Genomic DNA, 21339 nt, shown 5'->3' with positions numbered 1-21339 from the left:
CTGACAGTGTCCAGGGAGACTTTTTCAGATGCCTTCGCTCACGTCTCATGTTTCATCAGCCTCGAGTGGATAACGTGCTTATTCTTGTACCAATCACTGCAAGGAATAGATTTCCCTACGGCCCGACCACGTCTACTTCTAGAGTCGAGGATGAAGTGCAAGCTCCGCCTCAGGGAAGAACCAGCCGTAGCAACCAGCAACCAGTTAGTGAGTCCTTGGGTATTAAGAACAAATCATTGAGGAGTCAGCCCGCCGCAGCAAGAAACAGAGACGTGCGCACCATGTGTGAAAAAATGAATTCAGGAAGGAACCTTTGGAGAAGAGCCAGTTTGTTTTTTTTCCCCAAGGACCAGAATCAGTGGGGACTGCAGGTCTTCAGGACATCCAGTGGAGCTCCGAATCACAGGGAATGACCGGGGAGCTTGTGTTCAGCGAAAATGCTAGGAGCAACATCGAAAAAGCAAGGAGACTCCGCTAGCTATCTGAGAACTCGTCCCGACCCTTCCAGTTCAGGGAGCTTGAAGTGGAGGAAAAGCAGGTGGATCCCTAGCCGACAGTCTCCAAATTGGTGACAGCCGTGCGTTAGTTAGAAAATGATAAGGATGCATATGTAAGATCTGTTAGCTTTCAGTTTTCTTTGATTGGTCTGCATTTGTCCAAGTGAGTTGTATTTTTGAAATTGCCCATATTAGCTGCCGACTGTACTAAAGAAGTAGTCACATGTCATGGGAAGAAGAAAGAGCCCTGGGAGCCTAAGTGTGGTGGCAATGGTATTATAAAGAGCTGTCTCAAGAGACCAATAAAGTTTATTCTGGAAAAAAAAAAAGAGCTGTCTCCGAGGCCTTGAGGAATCTGTCACTGTGGTCATCTGCAGTGTGAAGGAATGGATACCGCATTAGTCAGTTATGGCTGTGACTCTTGTGACAGGACCTCTGCTATGCTGAGAGTTCTAGAAAAGGCACTGAACCCTAAAAATGCTTTCCACCACTCACTCTATTGGCCTTTAACCCCTACATTTCATAATACCGTAAAAGAGCCTCTACAGCAGCGGTGCTCAACCTTCCTCATGCCATAACCCCTTCATACAGTTCCTCGTGGTGTGGTGACCCCCCAACCATAACATTGTTCTTGTGGCTACTTCATCACTATCATTTTGCTCCTGAATTAGGTGACCCCTGTGAAAGGGCCGTTCGACACCCTCCCCCCCCCCCAACCACCAAAGGGGTCACGACCCACAGGTTGAGAACTGCTGCTCTACAGAAAAGCAGTTGATAGCTGAGAAGAGAAGCTAATAAAGGGCCCTTTGGGATTCTCTGGGGGCACCTGAGCTCTCTCCAAGAGCCTGGGGTGCGTCCTAAGAGAATGTTTCTTATGCTAATGAGAGAGCTGACCTCACCTTACAAAGTAGGAGATTTAAGAATGAAATGGCCAACCGAATTCCCCCCTGGATAGGCCTATCAGCTTTTTAGGAAAGAGCCACGGGCAAGGGGGAGATGCTAGGAGCGTGTTGAGGTTGGCCAAGGAGGGAGCAGCGGCCATAATCAGACTCCAACACTGAGCCGATCTCAATCTCTACTCCGAGTTTTCTCAACTCTTTTTACCTTGACTTTTTTCTATTTTCCTGGCCCAGCTTTTTTTTTTTTTAAATCATTTTATTGGTGACTCGTACAACTCTTATCACAACCCATACATACATCTATTGTGTCAAGCACATTTGTACATTTGTTTCCCTCATCATTCTCAAAACATTTGCCTTCTACTTGAGCCCTTGGTATCAGCTCCTCATTTCCCCCCTCCCTCATGAACCCTTGATAATTTATAAATTACTATTTTGTCATGTCTTACACTGTCTGACGTCTCGTTTTACCAGCTTTTCTGCTGTCCATCCCCCAGGGAGGAGGTTATATGTAGATCCCTGTAATAGGTTCCCCCTCGGCCCAACTTTTCTTATAGATGAATTTTAGAATTGGGGTCCAAGAAAAAGTCCATATTTCGATATGAATTACATTAAGTCAAAGCTGATTTTTGTTTAGTTGGCACATTCTCAATTAGATGAGAGTAAGTCGCAGTGCTGCTGCCGGGGATTCCAGTTCCTACAGGGCAGACCTGTTCCGAACAAAACGTGTTGAACATAGCTGTGGTCAGTGTGAGTACTCAAGATAAGTTCCCTCTGTCACGGGCTTATTGTAGTCTCCGACCTGTGCCTTAAAAGACATCTCCATCCGGTGCCTTAAAAGACAGTCCAGTCAAAGCAGCGGCTTCTGAGGGGATCGACTGGACCAGTGGAGCTAAAGGCATGGAAGTCAACGCCAAAGGTCATGAAGTCTATATTCAAGGGCCATCTTCACATGTTTCTCAATGGACACAGCTGATCACAGGAGCGTATTAGGAAGAAATGTTCTGCGTTGGTAAGAAAAAGACCATAAAATTGTGTCAAGGAATTTGTTTTTTCAAGACCATGTACCTGCTCATTCTTTGAGCGGAGCAAACCCTGTCCCGTGAAATCTGCCTTCATCCACCCGAAGTCCTGATCTTATACCTTCAGCTTCTTGTTTGGTTGTTTCCAAATCCAAAGGACATTTAAAGGGACGCAATTGGGGTCTCTGGAGAATGCCGACACTGTTGTTTGGCTGCGGTTGAAATCAAAGAGCACAGAGTTCTTCTGGGAAAATAGCTGAAAATACCACCTGCAGGACTAGTTAGGCCTTGTGGAAGATTTGATGGGCTACAAATGCTTCACATCTGGAAATTTCTGTCTAGTTGGTTTCCTTGATTTTTGTAGAATATTTTTTAGCCTGTCCTTTTGGCCTCAACTCACCCATGACAGGGAATGTTTGTCTGCATTACCTCACAGAAACGATGTTTAAGTTAGCCTCTGAGCTGTTTGAGACTTACCGTGAAAGTCGTTGGGATAGGTAGTCGATGGGATAAAAAGGAGATGTCACTGCAGCTTTTTCATATCATTTCTCGGCTTCGTTAGCATCTGTGGAGACAGGAGGAAGCAGGACAGCTATAAATCTGAAATTTCTGCAAGACGCATACGTGATAAAAATGGCATGAACTTTCTCCCTCAGATGGAGCAATTCACATAAGGGAGAAAGAAAGGACCGCACACACACGCAAATCCTGTACTTCGTTAGCAAAATAGACAGATGGTCATGAGCACGTGACTGCGGAAACCATACCAGTCCACGTTTCCGCCTTAATTCGAGATAATTCACAAACTTACAGAATTTTGGATTTATAGCACTGAGCCAAGGTGATCTGGTCAGGAATAAGTAAATGTGTAGGTGTGTTAATTCTGCTTTCTGAATGTAATACAGGTGATGGTAAACAGGAACTGGAGCATGTACTACACACACACACACACACACACACACACACCTCCAAGAAGCATGGATATGCTGGTCTGGATTCCCTAGCCCTCAAGCAAACAGAGTTAGGCTGGGAAAGCTGAACCAAGTCAACCAGAGCCGGCCCCTTCAGCCCAGCTCCCCATGGGCCATCACCATCCATCTCTCTGTAACACTCAAGGGAGGCACAGTATCCATCCACCAATTGGAGAATTACCCCACCTCAAAGAAAGGAAACCCTTAGAGGTCTGTCATGCTGCACCCCGGTTGTACAGGTGTAAAATTCACCTGTCTGTTCCCCCCCCCCCCCCGGCAGTTGGGTGAAAAGCATGGACATTAATATGACGTGTTATATGTTAGACTAGGAAGGCCAGGGAAAACAGAATTTCTTGAAATTGTAAGAAAAATATACCAAGGGACCTCCAAGCCAAGGAGTAAAGCAGGTGTGTACTTTCTGAAAGCCACCGTCTACATGTCAAGGACCAAGGCCATGGTCTGTATGTCTAAAGGCCATGGTCTGTATGTCTAAAGGCCATGGTCTATATACTGAAGGCCATGGTCTGTATGTCTAAAGGCCATGGTCTGTATGTCTACATGCTGAGGGCCACAGTCACACAGCAAGTGCCTAGGTCTGCAGTGCAAAGTAATTCAGGAACACCTAGATGTGCTGGCATCAGACAAAGCCATGCTGGCCAACTCTTGGCATGCACGCAACTCTTGGCATGCACGCAACTCTTGGCATGCACGCAACTCTTAGCTGAACTACCCAAAGGAGGAAGGAAATTGGATCTCCAAAGCCATCTAGATTTGTCTTTCATCATCCAGTTCAAGGTTTTAAACGTAAGATTTCTTTTTTTCTTCTTCTTCTTAGAGCCAACGAACTGGCACAACAAAGAGTAAAACTATGAAAAAGGACTACAACCCTGACTTGCAATGCTAAATGTTTGTGCTCCCCAATGCCAATGACGACTGAGAGCAGGACAGGGAGTTTACTGTGACAAACTAGGAATTGTTTGAAGCCTGTATTTTTTTCTTCACATCTTACCCCCAGTAGCATTACTTAAACTATAAAGAACTTGAAAACCTATTTACAGCGGGGATATCACAGAATATTGTCAGGATGTTTTCTCCCTGAAAACAGATTTCCCTGCAATAGCATAAGATTGTTTAACTCACAACCTTTCTGGTTGCCATGTAATACTAACATTATCGGAAACAAGTTAACAATTTTGCTGAAATTCACACCAGCCAGAAAATGTACCCAATCCTTGCCAAAACTCACAAGGCAGTGCAGAAGCATTCCCATGCATTTCCACACGAGTGATGCTCCTGGACCAATTGTGCCATGAAGTCAGAGTCAAGGAGCCCTGGTGATGCGGTGTTTACACGTCGGGCTACTGACCGGGCTTTCTAATTTCATACAGACACACTCTCAGAAACCCACGGGGCAGTTCTGCCTTGCCCTGCAAGGTCCCCGTGAGTCACAAATGACTTGAATTGAAGTCAGGGTCATGCAGTCTCTGCATGGGACACCCCGCCAGCAGCCTTCTTGGCTGCTGACTGAAATGGTGCAAGTCCGGCCCACCCAGAGACAACCGAACTCTACTTCCAAAAGAGCCAACCATTGAAAACCCCATGTGGCACAACTGTTCTCTCACACAGTAGGGATCACTCCGTGGCCACTCTGTGGCATCTGCTTGCCATCCGAGTCAGGGAAACTAACCGGGGAGCCACGTGTTATGCGCGCTCCTTGTTCAGCTCCGTCTACTGTTTTGAAATGGATGGGCTCAATGGGATAGCATCATGCCTAGTCACCAGAGAGAAGCCTGGGACATTTTTGTCCCTGATGTTTGTGATGGGATGACTTCGATCACACTCCCAGACTGCTGAGTGCACGCTCCCTGCCCTGAGGAAGTACATCATTGGAAAAGTTGGAGGCGTTAGGCGGCGCGGAGATGAGCACATATTCTGGACCTCAGCTCACTGCCATCAAGTGGATGCCAACTCAGAACCCTAGCACAGGGTAGAACTGCCCCTGTGAGTTTCCAACACTGCAACGCCTTCTTTAAAATGTACTTTATTAGTTTTTTTCCTAACACTTTTATGGGCATGTAATTCACATATCATACAATTCAATTGTTTGATCACATCAAGAAGAGTAGCACAATCATCACCACAATCCTTTTAGAACATTTTTGTACTCGGTGTTATTTCCCCCAAACTCCCCTGCCTTACCACCAAGGAACCATTAATCCAGTTATTGTCTCTATAGATTCACCTATCCTTGATTTCATACACAGAGAAACATTAAAAAAACCAACCAAACAAAACAAATAAGAATAACAAAGTAAAGCTGATAAAAACCTCAATCAAAAAATAAGGTAAAAAATATTACAGCGATAACAAATTTAAATGGATCCCAAAGGAGATCAAATGGCAGGGTGCTACACTTTAAATTAACTGCATCTACGGCAATCCAGTTTCCAAGCATTCTGCATGGTAGTGAGGCCGTTCAACTCCCAGGTCCATGGTGATTGGAACCCTTTATGGGAGTAGAAAGCCCCGAGGGCTTTCTCCTGGTAGTTTTGAACTGCTAACCTTGCAGTTAACAGCACAGTGCATGGACTTGAAGGCTTAAGACCTCAGTCTTGAGGGACAACTCAGTCAATTGGCTAAATGTCAATTGGCTAAGCTTATGTTCTGCATAGTAGTTTAATGAGTAGTGTCAGAGATCTTAAAATGTTCCAAGTAGCCGTGTAAGCTACGGCTGTTCCTCTACACTCTTCCAGAATAAAAGGGAAATAGGGAAGCTAAAGATTTGACAATGAAACTAATCGACAGTCTAGACCAGTGGTTCTCAACCTTCCTAATGCCACGACCCTTTAATATAGTTCCTCATGCTGTGGTGACTCCCCCAACCATACAATTATTTTTGTGGCTACTTCATAACTGTCATTTTGCTACTGTTGTGAATTGGGCAACCCCTTTGAAAGGGTCATTTGACCCCCAGAGGGGTCTCGACCCACAGGTTGAGAACCACTGGTCTCGACCAACTGTGTGCTCAGGTACTCTGAGATCAGAAGAACGCGTTCATGCGTGACTACCCCTCCCAACTTCTGATCAGGGCCACAGTAAACGGCTCACACTCGTTTGTGAAAACAACCTCCCGGACCAGTTGAGACCGGAGGCCTCCCCAATACTGTTGCCCTGAGATGCTCATGAAACTTGGAACCACTAGTCACTGGACTCCCCTTTTAGCAAGGTAACAAATCGGCTCACAAAATCAACACTGTGAGTACTGCAGCCCTTCACAAAACCATCTACCTGAGACCAAATGACCAACAATTACCTTTAAAAACAAAGATGGAAACGTGTGGGGGCAGGGGGGGGGCGGAATTGGGTGACCGGAATGGGCGTAATGAGGATGCTCACCCATGGTGAAGCATGTCACCAATGTCACCGTACAATTCAAGCATAAATGATTGAATGGGACCCCATCTGCTGTGTAGACACCATAAAGTGGCTTGTGATCGGCAATAGTGATATATAAAGTGAAGAAATATTAGATGAGCCATCTGTTCTCTTTTCTCTTACTGCAAAAAATAGTTGGTAACAGGTAGTCCTATTCTGCTTCCTGAATTGCCTCCAAAGAGCCCACCTTCCTCCACACCCTTACTTGCAGCGTCTCTTCTTAGGCCAGGGATTGTGGTACCTCGCTTTCTACCCCAATTTTCCACCTGTAGGTGAGGTACACTCTATACAAATACACCTTCAAAGGAAGAGTGGAAGTTGAGGTATGGTGTTTGTGCTCCTTGATGACCTCATCATACGGGGCCCAGGGACCAGAACCCTTCAATCTTGTGATTCTGAAACGCTAGGGAGGTAGGATCTGAAGTCTTTTTTCTTCTGTAAACAACCATGCTAATGTGTCCATGGCTGCTTCCACATTCCAATAGCAGCGTTGAGGAGTTGCGACAGAGACTGGACAGGCCACAAAACTTACAATATTTGCTCTCTGGCTCTTTCACCTGGATCAAACCCACTGGCATCGAGTCAATTCCAACTCATGGGCCCCCGTCTGTATAATGTTTGCAAAGCTGTAAATCATTACAGAAATGAATCGCCTCATCTTTTACCCACAGAGCTGCTGGTGGGTTGGAACCACTGTCTGGTCAGCATCGGATTGTTAACCAAATTAGCATGACCGTTTCCCAATAAGACATTATATACTGGATACTGAAATTTGAATTTCCTATCATTTCCACCTGTCAAGAAATAGTATTCTTTTGATCCCCCCACCCCCCACACACAATGGTTTAAAAAATGTAAACGGTTCTTAGTTTGAGAGGCATAACAAATGGAGCCAGCATGGCCAGATGGGACAGGTAGGTCATACTTTGCAGACCCAGGTATGAGTGATAAAATAAAACTAAGTTTAAAATATCCTAGCCTGGTGAGTCAGACTTCTTAATTTTATGTGGTGGTGTTTTTAGCAAGGGAGCATAACGTGTTTGTCTCTTTGCCTTTTTTTTTTTAAATAAACAGACTCTGGAAATATGGTGGTATCCCATCCCATTGCTGCTACCACACCGGAAGGGAGCAACTATGGAGCAATAGGTATTTCTCATTATGAGTCCATTCCTGAAATTATCTCCAAATTCCACAGGGCATAGAAAAAAAAGGCCTTCCAGCACTGATAACGGTGACCGTTGGCAAGGCGGAGATCACCATCTGAGACCGTTTTTGTTACGAGCTGATTGGGTGATCTGGTAGGTTCTCTCCAGGTCTCCTCCTCTGTGCCTCAGGACTATCCTGGTGCAAGATTGCCCACCGGGGTGCCCATCAACTACCAAAGCCCCAGCGGGAACTTCCGCCCGAGCTTGGGTTCAGGACATAAAAGATGTGTCCATGCCTCGTGTCAGAGAACCTATTGACCAATTGTTTCATTCTCAGGTTTCAGTGGAATAAGGGCGCTCAGAAGACTAAGGCCCATGCTGCAGGTGAACATGGCTGTGGCCTAACAACCCTTCATTTGAGCTAACTTCATAAATGAACCTGCTCACTGCCACCCGGTCATTCACATGGCGACCCCAGTGTTCATTCAGTGGCCTGGGAGGAACAGAACTCCTAACCCTGTCTCCTTAAGGGAGACTCGCTTGCCGGATGCTTGTAGACCTATAAATGGGGCTCCTAAATGTCAACGTAGAAGCTCTAAGAACGTTGTGTTCCTGCCCTGTTTTGGTTTTTTTCTGTAACTTCCAGACGCTTGTGGGCTTAGTGCAGGCTACTTATTTCTGGCTCTGGAGGAAAATGATTTTTTTTTAACCATCTGAACAGAAAATATAAAATACAGCGGAAGGTAGGCTCTGCTCATGTGCTCATCAGGCTGCACAGATTCCCATCTGCTGTGGGAAACATTCGCAGGAACAGAGCTCTGCTTCCTGAGAATGTTGTTTTCATTATGTAATCGTAGCTGCAGCATGGGGGGGCGGGGGGAGCTGTGTGCCTACACTTGATCCATGACACATGGATAACTGCTGGATATATGTGCTTCCACATATATGTGGCCGATGCTAGACATCCCTGTTGCATGAGGATGTTTAGAGAGTTATGTTCATATTTTAAGATATGAAACATACAATATAAGCCCAAGATGATTTTGTTGTTGTTGTTTTGCATCCAGCTAGTTAGCAGAGCAGATGCCACAATGTTCTAGTCTGTGTGCCGGCCTGGAGGTCGGCAAGTTCAATATAAAAGTGGGAGGCGAGGAAAGGGGAAAATCTGCCCAGCAGGATTTGAGAGCCAGTGTGTTCCAGATCCGGAGCTGGCTTGAGGACTGCAGTGATCTAAAGCTGGTGGCAGAGGACAGGGCTCCTGAAGGCAGTGGGCGCTCTCTGTTTCAGACGAGTCCAGCTCCGGCCCTGGCAGGCAGGTGTCCTCCTCCTCCTCCGATGGCGGTGGCGGCGGCGGGCAGCCCTGCCAGTCCGACACTGACAGCTCCGTAGATGAGAGTGATTTCGATACAATGCCGGATATTGAGAGCGATAAAAATGTCATCCGGACCAAGGTATGTGACCCAGCCACGCTCTCTGGACTCGGCCTTTCCCTTCATTCTCCCTGCAGTTTCCCAAAGGGCGGGGATCAAACCCTTTTGAACAGGAAAACCCTGCCACCTGGGCACTTGATTCTGACTCTTACTTAGTAGCTGGGTACCCATCGTGGGTACCGCTGGGTCCATTGGGTTTTCAGTGGCTGATTGTGGGGCCACATTGGGGTAGATGTCCAGGTTCACTCAGAGCCTCAGGCCCAATGCCCTGCCATATGGATTCACTCTTGTTTGCAGAGATTGGAAAGTTAGAGAAAGTTGTAGCCCAAGCCTGAGACCACTGAAAATAGCCCTGCTGGGTGACTGCCTGGCAAGATGGTGAACCGGGCAGACACGGACACACCCGCTCTCCATCAAATAATTGAGAGCCCAAAATCAAACCAAGGTGAGCGGTCATCCTGCAACTGGCTCCTGCAGAAGAGAGGCTGGAGAAATGGATTGAGTCTGACTAGGGGAGGAAGCTGAAGAAAAGAGGAGACAGAAGCATGAACTGTTGGCTACAGCACAGCCTCCTGAACTTCTGCAAGCAGGTCCTTGGAGACAGCAGCCTAGCCCATCAGTGGTTGAGGAGGAGAAAGGTGGGGACCTCTTGTGTCCTCCACACCTGCCTGGGGACCAGAAACTTAAGAAGCCCACCCTCATGCACACCACAGCTGGTGGCAGCCCCCTCTCCACCTGAGCATGGAGCTCTGGATTGGGTGTGATCAGCATCACCGTCATATCAAGAGGCCTGTGAACCCTACCCCACCCCCTCTGCAGAATACATAATGCAGGCACCCCGAGTACCCAAGAACCAGGCAAGAACTCTTTCCGTAACCAGTCTTCCCACCCGCAACTGTGCTCGGGGCTCCAAAGAATTCCCTCTGGAAACAAACATCCTCACCACAGCCACCACCTCAGCCAGCCTAGATCTGCCCAAATGCTTCAGAACATGGAGGGACCTTTAGGACCTGACACGGAGGGAACTTCGTCCATCACAACAACGGGCCAGGGATCGTGTGAAGCCACAACTACCCAAAGTCAAGAGAAGGTCCTCACGCTAAAAGAAGCATTCTTTGATGGTTATGAGGGAGGAACCAAACCCCTAAGCTCACTGCTAGTGAATCCGTTCTGACTCATAGCAATCCTATATGGCAGACTAGAACTGATGCTGTGTTTCTAAGACCGTAACTCTTTCCAAGAATAGAAAGCCTCCTCTTTCTCCCAGAGAGCAGCTGGTGGTCTTGAACTGCTGACTTGATGGTTCTCAGCACAGTGCATATCCCACTATGCCACCAGGCTTATCAGGGATAGAGGAAGGCAATGTACAATAAGGGGGAGATTTTGGCAAAAACTGATGAAGTCAGAGGAAAACACAGCGGGGTTGGGAAACTTTACAGACAACTTTTGCCATTTCTGTTATAAATACAATCCTGCATTAGTGGTGATCTACACGGCACTGCTTGATAGACACATAGGTTGAGCAGGCGGGAGAGGGAGAGTGGGCGTATGCCCCATATATAGGTTTGGCAGAGGATATTTATATGTGTGTATTTACCTTTGCTGCAAATATATCTGCGAATGTGATGGAGAATACAGGAGGCAACGTTATGAAAGCTTATTAGGCATAACCAAGACACCTTGATGTAATGAGACATTGGGCCTGCTAAATTCTTGTTGTGCATGTTTGAAAGTACAGAGTCATGCTAAACTGAAGGGTTTAGATGTGGATTCTCAGGTCACTGAGCACATCCAGGTGAACAAAGCCCCAAGTTGAACCCCCAGCCTACAAGAGCTCATGGTTGGATCACCCCTACATGAGTTCCCTGCCAAATTGAAATGATCTAACAAGAAGGAATCAATTGTTCCTAAACCAGAAGAGGGGGTGGCACAGAAGAAAAAGTTATCCCAGGAGAAACTGAAGAACCAAAAAATTATGGCTCAGGGGCAAATGAAGTTGAATATAAAATCTAATATAGATAAAAGCAGAAGGTGGTTGTCTTTTTATTCGTAGAACTGTATTTTGAGTGCTAATCACAAAAGAGGTCCCATGTTTCAATCGTTCCAGAAAGAGAAGTGCATGGCTGCTTCTGTGTGCCCTGTAGTATCAACATCTTTGTTGAGAACATAATTCATGATAACATTAAAAATATTTAACAACACTTAAATAGTACCCAATGTATAATAATAGGGTCTGAAGTGGCTGAATGTGGACAATGCTGGGTAAGGGGATCCAGATAGATGGAAGGAAAGATTTCGTTTGAAGGCGGATCTGACAAAAGAAGGAGCCCTACTGGTTTAGAGGATTAAGCATTCAGCTGCTAACTGAAAGGTCAGTGGCTTGAGCTGATAGCCAGGCTGTGAGAGAAAGGTGTGAGAATCTGCCTCCGCAAATATCCCAGCCTTGGACATCCTGGGGAGCAGCTCTGCTCTGTCCGACAGGGTCACCATGAGTTGGAATCATCGCAACAGCAATGGATTTACCTGACAAAGCTCCCTGACTCGGTACATCGCATCCCTTAGAAGCAAAACTCAGTTATTCCTACAAGGGCTATCAAGGCGAAATCCACAGTTTCAATTCCGTTTAATTCAAGAACAGCACCGTGGACAGCTCTGAAAACCTGGAACTCAGCTCTTGGAAGGTAGGAAACATTTGAGACACCCAGTAGCTCTTCCTCATCAGTCAGTCCTTAGTATTGCAAGAGGAATGCTGGACTTTTTACTAAAGCAACCTAAAAATAATAATTTAAAAATAAAAGTCTTGTTGAATAAGGCTAACTTTAGGGGGAAAGAAATCCATTGTAATTCCAGAAAATCCAACTGTGGTTTTACATTCTCTTTTGGTTTGGTATCGCAGATGTTCCTCTACCTGTCAGATCTGTCCAGGAAGGACCGAAGAATTGTCAGCAAGAAATATAAGATTTATTTTTGGTGAGTAAATGGCCAATAGGGCCACGGTCCCCTAAAGTAAAATTAAAAGATACAAATACAGTGTCAATATTTGATAAGAATATAAGGGTCCATACCTCAGTCCATAGGAAAACCAAAGACAAATTAATAAAAACAAGTCCTAAATTAATGCAAAAAAGATGGCAGTAGAATCTTATCATTTAAAAAAGCTGCCTTAGCGTTACCTAGAAAAACTGTATTACCTATATATAGTAGTTTGCATAAAGGAAGACTGGCCCAAGCATAAAGGAGGACTAGCCCATGGAGGCTAACAAGTATAAAATTCATAAGTCAGGCAGCCTACTTCTGTAGGCAAAATACCCCAAAGTCTCTAGATCAGGGTAAACAAGAGCTTAAATTTCTGCCAAAATATTTATTTATTGCCTGGAGAGAGAATATGCCTTCCTTTCAATGGATTTATTGGTTATATTGCATTATGGAAGGTGATCACATTATATTATCTATGGAATCTCAACTGGTCTAGTGTGGGGGCCAAATATTGGAAACCATAGCCCAGCCAAGTTGACCTTTAAAATTCCCCATCAAATGAGCATACTAAATCTTCTCCCAGAAAAAATCATGTAATGGTGGCATCAATATCCAAAGATCTTATCTCATCATTACCTTCGGTAAAACACAGTAGACTGGAACTGATCCCTCATTGAATATCCCAGACTTGATCTTTGGGAATCCCAAGTAACTTCAGGAATGAGATAGTTGGAGCTTTGCAGGATAGCCAAGAAAACACTCAAGAGAAATGATCCTACCAGTCAGTGATAAATAGACATGGTTTACATGTGGGCCAAGACTTCCCCAGGGACTCTTTCTTCCCCCTCAGAAAGCCGCAAGCTGAGTGATGTTTGCTTATGACATATCCTTCCTTTCTTTTCTCTTAAGTGATAAAGACATTAAAGGAAAACTAAGGACAATAGGGATGGTCTGGAAGTTCTTTAGAGATCCCTGATTTTACAACTAGAAGTACCTGTGTGTCTGAAGCAACTCACTAGCAGCAAGTTGAGCTAAAGAGAACCACATCTCCTGTGTGTCTTCATATGATCTGCATCACCCATTACTTCCATTCGGATCATTTTAATCTCATAACATCCTACAGAGATAGGACCCCCTGTGTAATTTGGTATACCCTGTTTTACAAATAGTTCTATTTAAAGGAAGAAAAACAACTAATATTTGTTGGTGTTATGGGTTGAGTTGAAGAGTCCCCGTGGTGTAGTGGTTATGCATTGGACTGCAGTCCACAAGGTCAGCAGTTTGAAACAACCAGCCACTCCTTGGGAGAAAGACAGGGCTTTCTACTCCTATAAAGAGTTGCCATCTTGGAAACTCACAGAGGCAGTTCTGCCCTGTACTGTCAGGTCGCTATGAGTTGGCATCAACTCAGTGGGGGTGAGTTGAGTTGAGTTGAGTTGGTGAGTTGAACTGTGGCATATAAATGATGTTATTTAAGTCTACATGAAAGAAGCACACCAACATCAGTGATCGAAGGATTGTAACTCATATAATCTGAAACCAAAGGAGGGAATGGTATCAGAGCCTAAATTGTGAGATTCTGGTTTGCAGAAGGCTATGGATGAGAGTGGAAGCTCAAGATACATTTGTGAGATCTACACAGGAAATAAGCCTGTGCTGATTTCCCTATATCCATAATGGAGGGATGGGAAGAAATGAGTTACCAAACAGAGTGCACTGGACAAATGACTATAAGAGACCCAATGATAAACCTGACGTGAACAGTTAAAGTCTTGTCAGTTGTTCCCCCTTCTGGTACACATTGGGTCTTCTCTGGTTTTAACATTTTCTGCTTGTTTGTTCATATTGGGGTTTATATCTGATGTATTTTGTCCTTGGGGTTAGCCCTGTAGACTTTTTGTTATATGTTTTTCTGTCTTTCAGTATATGAAACCCAGGATTGATGAACCTATAGAGACAGCAAGTAGATTAAGGTTTCCTTGAGGGTACAGTCTAGGGGAGGGGTAAAGAGGAGCCGATATCAAGGAGTTCACGAAGGGAGTGGATGTTTTGAAACTGATTGTGGTAACTATCGCACAATCCTGCTTGTTATGATCTCTGTATTCGCTCCAAATAAAATGGCTTTTTAAAAAAATTAAAGTAAGGTATGTGGTAAAGCCTAAACCCTACGCCTCTGACTTTGACCAACTGTCTATCAGTTTGTCGTACCATGGGGGCTTGTGATGCTGTAAGCTTTGCCACTGGTGTCCCAAATATCTGGTGGATAGGTTTCAGTGGGGTTTGCAGACAGACTCAATTTGAATGATTGGGTGAACTGGTCTTCATTGGATATATGTGCTCCTAGCACTGGAAGGAAGCAAGGGAGAGCGGTCGCTCGACTTCTGCATCACTTGACTGGGGAAAACCTTCCGAATAGCCGCGAGACGGTTTCCGAGACGGTGCCAGAGAATGAGCTCCTTCTGGTGGGAAGGCACGCACAATAAGACGGGAACGAGCTGCCTCCTCAAGGTCAAGTCCACTCCAATGACACGGACGAAGTAAAACGTTCAGGACCTTCATTGTCTGTTCTACAAATGAGAGCCAATAGCCACCAGCATCCATTAATCATCAGAACATGAAATATGCCATGTTTGAATCCAGGAAAACTGGACGTTGTTTAAAATGACGTGGAACGCATAAAGATTGCTCTCGTCAGCATAAGTGAGGAGGACTGGGCTAGTCTGGACCATTTTGAATCAGACGTGCCTCTGATCGACTATGCTGGGGGTGGCAAATGTAAGGGAACAGTACTGCATTCATCATCATCAAGAGCATTCCAAGAAACCTCTCATAAGTTATCATTTCTCAAGAGGTCATGAGGGGAGGAGGAGGGGAGGGAGGGATAAAAGAGGAACTGATACCAAGGGCTCAAATAGAAAGTAAATGCTTAGAAAACAATGATGGCAACATATATACAGATATGCTTGATACAGTTGATGTATGGATTGTTATCAGAGCTGTAAGAGCCTCCAATAAAATGATCTTTCAAAAAAAAGAAAGAAACATCTCACAGTACAACCCTGCCAGTGATAGGATAATATCCATTTGCATACAATGAAGCCCAGTTAATACAATTATTCAAATTTACATACCCATCACTAATGCCAAAGGTGAGTTGAGGATTTTTACCAATATCTGCAATCTGAAGTTGATCAAACATACATCCTTCATAACTACTGGTGATTGGCATGTGAAAATTGGAAGCAAAGAAGACTCGGTAGTTGGAAAACGTGGTCCTGATGATAGAAGACATAAGCAGTCTCTAGTTGATTTTCAAATTAACTGTGGACTTGTAGGGGGGATATACGCCTTTAAGAAACTGACCACAGATTCCATCGCCAATTTGGAAATAACTGTTTCCACTCTTTCTTCTCTGCATAGGAACATCATCACCATCGCTGTGTTTTATGCACTGCCTGTAATCCAGCTGGTGATCACTTACCAGACAGTAAGTGCTGCCTAACTCCAGACCCCACTTTCCATACTGCAGGGAACGTATCCTTTCTGTGGCTTAAAAAGGGCTTAGTTCAAAAATTCATTTCCTGTGACTTAACTATTGATATTTAAATTACTTGTGCATAAAACTGAGGAGGAGGAGGAGGAGGAGAAGAAGAAGAAGAATTCATTTCCTATTTAGTTTCCCAGCAGGCTTTTCCATTACTTCATCTTTGACCTTTTAATCTAGTTCCCAATTGTTTTATCACAAAGGGTTCTTGCACTTCCTACATTCCTTTTCAACCAATCTGAAATCATTAACTTGCCCTCATTCGGTCAAAGTAGCCATCGTTTCCATCTGCTATTACCAGTCAGAGCTACTGATCATTGTGAGATAAGGACTCACGTACAAAAGTACAAGACCAAAACAGAACTCCCACGTCTCATTGTAGCCTGTGCCAGCTCATGAAAGGTAAACATTTTTTGTAGTATGAAAATCAGCCTCATATAATGACAAAGCACTTAATTTTTATAGAGATATAAAATTACAGCAAAGATAATGAAAAAAAACAGCTTGAAAATCCCTCTCCTTCCTCCCAGAGTCTTAGGGTCCAGTCACTTCAGTGACCTCTAGAATTTATTACATATGAGAAAATCTACTTACAATAGCATGAGGCTGAAAGTATTTCTAGCGCAGCGACTCTCAAACTCTGCTATGCTTGTATATTAAAATTACCGGGGAAAAAATTAAATAAATAAAATTACCTGGGGAGGGGTGTCATTTTAAAATCCCAGTGCCCAAGCTACACTCAGTACCAATTAAATCAGTCTTTGGGAGTAGAGCCAGGCATTGGTCATGCTTCAATTCCCCAGGGTTGTGAAAGATACGTTACGATTGAGAACCAGTGGTCTAATAAATGGAGCCAATTCTATACTGGTTAAGTGATTAGCACAAGACCTTTATGTGGTTTGAGCACTACTGTTTAGAATTTAAATATTCTCTGGTTTGGGGGACCCGTGTCATCAAATAAAGCTGCTTACATTTGGCTGGGAGCTGGCAAGGTTCGGAATAACAGTGATAAATAGGGAAACTTGCGCATCCATGTCCTGGTGTCTATTTGCCGCGTGGTTATAGATTTCAACTCCAATATTCATCTAGAACAGAGGCCAGCAAACTTTGGAGACAGAAGCGCCACATCATCCCTCACAACACGTTAAAAATTATTTAAGAGCCTAAACATTGTTCTTACAAATAAAATCACCATTATCTGAATAATATCCCTTCCATTTCTTTTTCCCAATTTTACTCCAGAGCCACCTGTGTGTAACAAAAGAGCCGCCTCCCTCGGGAGCCGCAGTTTACCCATCCTTCCTCTAGAGACTAGGACATAGCATGATTGTCTTCCAAGACAATTCTCCCTATGGGAATCCTTTCTTTCACCAGCTTAGCAGAGGAAAGCTGCTTAAGGGGAGGACACATGGAGCATTTCCATGCAGAGCACGATGGGAGCATTTGAAGGCACTGGGCCTGTGCTGTGTAAAGCTGGCTGGGACTGGGCCACCCCTGCCGAGAGGGTGTGGGAGTGCTGCCTACCTTGTGAACCACCAGCAGCTCATCGCTGTGTGCCTTTTATGAGCTGAGACGGGGCTCAGAGGCTGGGGGGAAGCCGCAGTTCCTCTCTCCTTCTTGACCTTCCAGGTGGTGAACGTCACTGGCAACCAGGACATCTGCTATTACAACTTCCTGTGTGCTCACCCCTGGGGTGTTCTCAGGTAAGCCCAAGCTTCTGGTTGCCCGTGAAGTATGTAGAACGTCTTTCCTATTGAATATTTGATTTCAGGGTTTGTTTGTTTGTTTGTTTTAATACTACAAACCATTCTGGAAAGTTACCGTGGTTAAAGGTACTCAAACCAAACCTATTACCATTGAGTCCTATTATAACTCATTGTAGCCCTCTGGGACAGAGTAGAACTGTTCCCCATGGGTTTTCTGAAGCTGTAAATGTTGATCACAACAGACTGACACAATGTTCTTCCCAGAGCAGCCGGTGGGTTTAAACCACCAACTTGTCAGTTAGCACTTCACCAGGGTCTTTTTATTTGAGGGTAGCATAAACTTAAATCAAGAATAAGAGACCAACATCCCCTTATGGAAGGGTTGCAGGGAGGAGACGAGTCAGTCAGGGTGCAGGGTTGCAACGATGAAACAATCAATTTTCCTCTAGTTCCTAAATGCTTGCTCCTCCCAACCCCCACCATGATCCCAATTCTACCTTACAAATCTGGCTGGACCAGAGGATGTACACTGGTACAGCTAGGAAATGGAAACACAGGGAATCCAGGACAGATGATCCCTTCAGGACCAGTGGTGAGAGTGGCAATATCAGGAGGGAGGAGGAAGGGTGGTGTGGAAAGGGGGGAACCGATTACAGGGATCTACATATAACCTCCTCCCTGGGGAACAGACAACAGAAAAGTGGGTGATGGGAGACGTCGGACAGTATAAGATATGACAAAATAATAACATAAATTATCAAGGGTTCATGAGGGAGGGAGAAGCGGGGAGGGAGGGGGGAAATGAGGAGCTGATGCCAGGAGCTTAAGTGGAGAGCAAATGTTTTGAGAATGATGAGGGTAACGAATGCACAAATGTGCTTGACACAATGGATGTATAAATGAGTTGTGATAAGAGTTGTATGAGCCCCCAATGAAATGATTTTTTTAAAGAAAATAAGAGAACACTTAAATAATGTTCCATACACAATCCTACAAAAACAATGATCTAAGAGTCGATGCATGGATGGACATAGGGACTGAATAGATGTGGGAGGGAGAGTGGGACCGTGCCCATGAGTATCTATCGGCTTGAGAGAGGATGCTTGTTCATGGGTATTTACCTTTCTGCAAATGCATCTATGGAGGTGGTGGCGTAGACAGAGGACAATGTTATAAACATGTCTTGGCCATACCCAAGCATCTTGAGGGAAGGCGTCACTGGGGCTGACAGATCCAGACTGTAGTCCTAGGGACAGCTAGGTCACTTGGGATAATACTGTCCACAAAGGAAACAGCACACCTCCTACGTTGGTGATTAACAAGCGGGGTCTTAAAAGTTGGTGGATGGCCTGCCTTCCAGAGTGCAGCTATTGGCCCCTCCCCGTTCAGAGGAAAGAAAAGTGATTACAAATAGGACCCAGGAAAGTAATTGGTCCCATGGACTAATGGACCGCATCAACCTCAGTCTCCACAGCCCTCGCGTTGTGGAGAGGAGGTAGATGGTGTCTGGCTCGCTCTACAGCTGCTCTGAAAGGGATCACATTAAGGTCCTGGATAGAGTTCAAGAAAAACATAGAGGAAAGCTCAGAATTATACAAAAGACTAGGCTTACTGGTTGGATAATGACTAGTGGAACCCCCAAGACGCCGTCCCTTAATCACCCTTCAGCTCTAAAAATGAAGTCACCCCAATTGCTCCATTTAAAGCCAAACAATAGACAGGTATATGGCAATACTGGTGAAACTATAATAATACTACAGTGTTACAGAACTATAATGATACCATCGTGTTATAAGACTTTAAAACTATAATAATACTATATAATACTACAGAGCTATGCGCACCTTAGCACCATCAACCATTTGAGATCAAAATGGCAGTATTACCCAAAGACAAAATTTAGAAGCGTTAGGAAATCTGGAGCAATGGAAACAAAACCCAACGAGAAAGTAGATAGCTGATTTATACTGTGGAGATTGCAGTCAATGAGCTGGAACAAAGTACATCTAAATTGCTGAATGGAAAACATCTACTCTGTAAACCTTCACGCAACTTACAAATAAAAAGGGATTTGAAAAATAGGGCAGCGAAACCATATATCTAAGGAGGCTTCAAAAGTTCATGGAAAATGAGTTAAAAGATAAGGGAATGTTCCCATCATTTTTGAAGCCTCCCTGTGCTGCTCTTATTCTTATATGAGGGCCCCAAGAAATAGTCCTGAAAAATAAAAAATGTAAGAAGACAGTGGTGATTGTTAACATGCTAGTTTCCCTAGCTGGGGCAGTCTTTATGTTGGGGAACATTGTCTTATTCAATCAGCTAAGTAGACTTGAGAGCATCAAGTTCCATGCCCAAACCCTGGACTTCCAATCTCTAATTCAGCCCGTTCCATCTCATTAAAAGTAAATATTTCAAAACCATCACACAGAACTGAAAAACATGGCATATTGTAAATCCACGCAAAGATAAAGAAGCCAGCGTTGGTGGTATAGTGGTGAGCATAGCTGCCTTCCAAGATAAAGAAGCCAATAAACAAAAATGATCATAACAATTTGAGAACTTTAGAAGGTGTTATCTAGGGGAAAGCCTGTTTGCAATAGCCTGAGAGTGAAGGTATTTCCAATGCAGTGGTTCACACACTTTGCTATGGATTAAAATAAATAATAAGAGCAAGTTATGATTTGCACACACACCAAAAAAATCACCTGGGGAACGCTGTTAACTTTCAATGCCCGGGATACACTGTTTGGCTTGTATCACCCAGAAATGGTAGTCATGACTCCCCTTAGTCCGGGGAGCACTGATGCCCCAGTGGGAGAATTTTGGCCTTCACAGGAGACCAACTCCTGCCTGATGCTCCTCATGGGTAGTTACCACTGGTCTGTCAGCAGAGGCATGCTTGTTACAGTGGCATTGAACAGATTTCTGTGGAGCTTCCGGGCTAAGGGAGACTAGGAAGAAAGGTCTGGTGATCTATTTCTAAAAACCAGCCCCTGAAACCCACATAGCAGCCCAAATCACACCGTCCAATGCATCACCCATTGTGGAGATGGTGCAGGACTGGGTACCATTTTGTTTCATTGTGTATGGGGCCCTTAGGGGTCACGGCTGACAAGAATTATTGCCCCTTTTAGAGAAAGGTGCAAAGGCTTAGGAAGGTAAGGACTTGCTGAAGATCCCTCAGCTTCTGTGGGAAACAGAAAGATTTCTCCCAAGTTGTCTCCCCCAAATAGATGCCAAACTCAAGACGCTGCTTGCTACACATGGTAAATGACCGTACACTAGGTCATTGAAAGTAGGTCAGACGTCTCCTTAACGGTACCTAGAGCAACCAGACTGTATAGTCTGACTCACCCTAAGCAGTGCCCACTCCCTTCTGATATTGTTCCCTTGACGGAGCGCCCAAAGGCAGGTCTGGGACCACTCAAGGATGACTAAGGCGAAACTATTATATTGAGTCTAGGGTCTGCCCATCTTGCCACATATGTACCCCTATTCCCTCTCTGTACTGTTGTGTGTATACCCCTAGGTCATCCCTCTCCTATTGCTTGCATTACCTATGTCACAATCCCATCTCATGATGTACATTGTTATCTGTAGTCAGAGGGCTTGCATGCCCCCCAAAGATATATAAGCTTTGGTTAGAAATAAAACCTCACGCAAGAGCTCTCTCCTGCCTTCTTGTCCCCCACCTCCACGTGTGCCACCAAGAGG

General features: G+C 44.7%; 1 protein-coding gene across 6 annotated transcripts in view; it reads left to right on the top strand.

The window, feature by feature from the left end:
- SIDT1 (SID1 transmembrane family member 1) overlaps positions 1–21339 on the top strand; it is a 124722-nt gene that overhangs the window by 77817 nt on the left and 25566 nt on the right. For all 6 annotated transcript variants that reach the window (XM_075543464.1, XM_075543463.1, XM_075543461.1 and 3 more), the window contains 5 exons: positions 7899–7970; positions 9257–9420; positions 12296–12369; positions 15796–15862; positions 17549–17622. In XM_075543464.1, coding sequence (XP_075399579.1) covers positions 7899–7970; positions 9257–9420; positions 12296–12369; positions 15796–15862; positions 17549–17622 — 451 coding nt within the window. The remainder of the gene's footprint in view (positions 1–7898; positions 7971–9256; positions 9421–12295; positions 12370–15795; positions 15863–17548; positions 17623–21339) is intronic.

The sequence above is a fragment of the Tenrec ecaudatus genome, chromosome 2 (assembly GCF_050624435.1).
Source record: "Tenrec ecaudatus isolate mTenEca1 chromosome 2, mTenEca1.hap1, whole genome shotgun sequence".
NCBI classification, from domain to species: Eukaryota; Metazoa; Chordata; class Mammalia; order Afrosoricida; family Tenrecidae; genus Tenrec; species Tenrec ecaudatus.
This window is presented reverse-complemented; position numbering and strand designations above follow the sequence as displayed.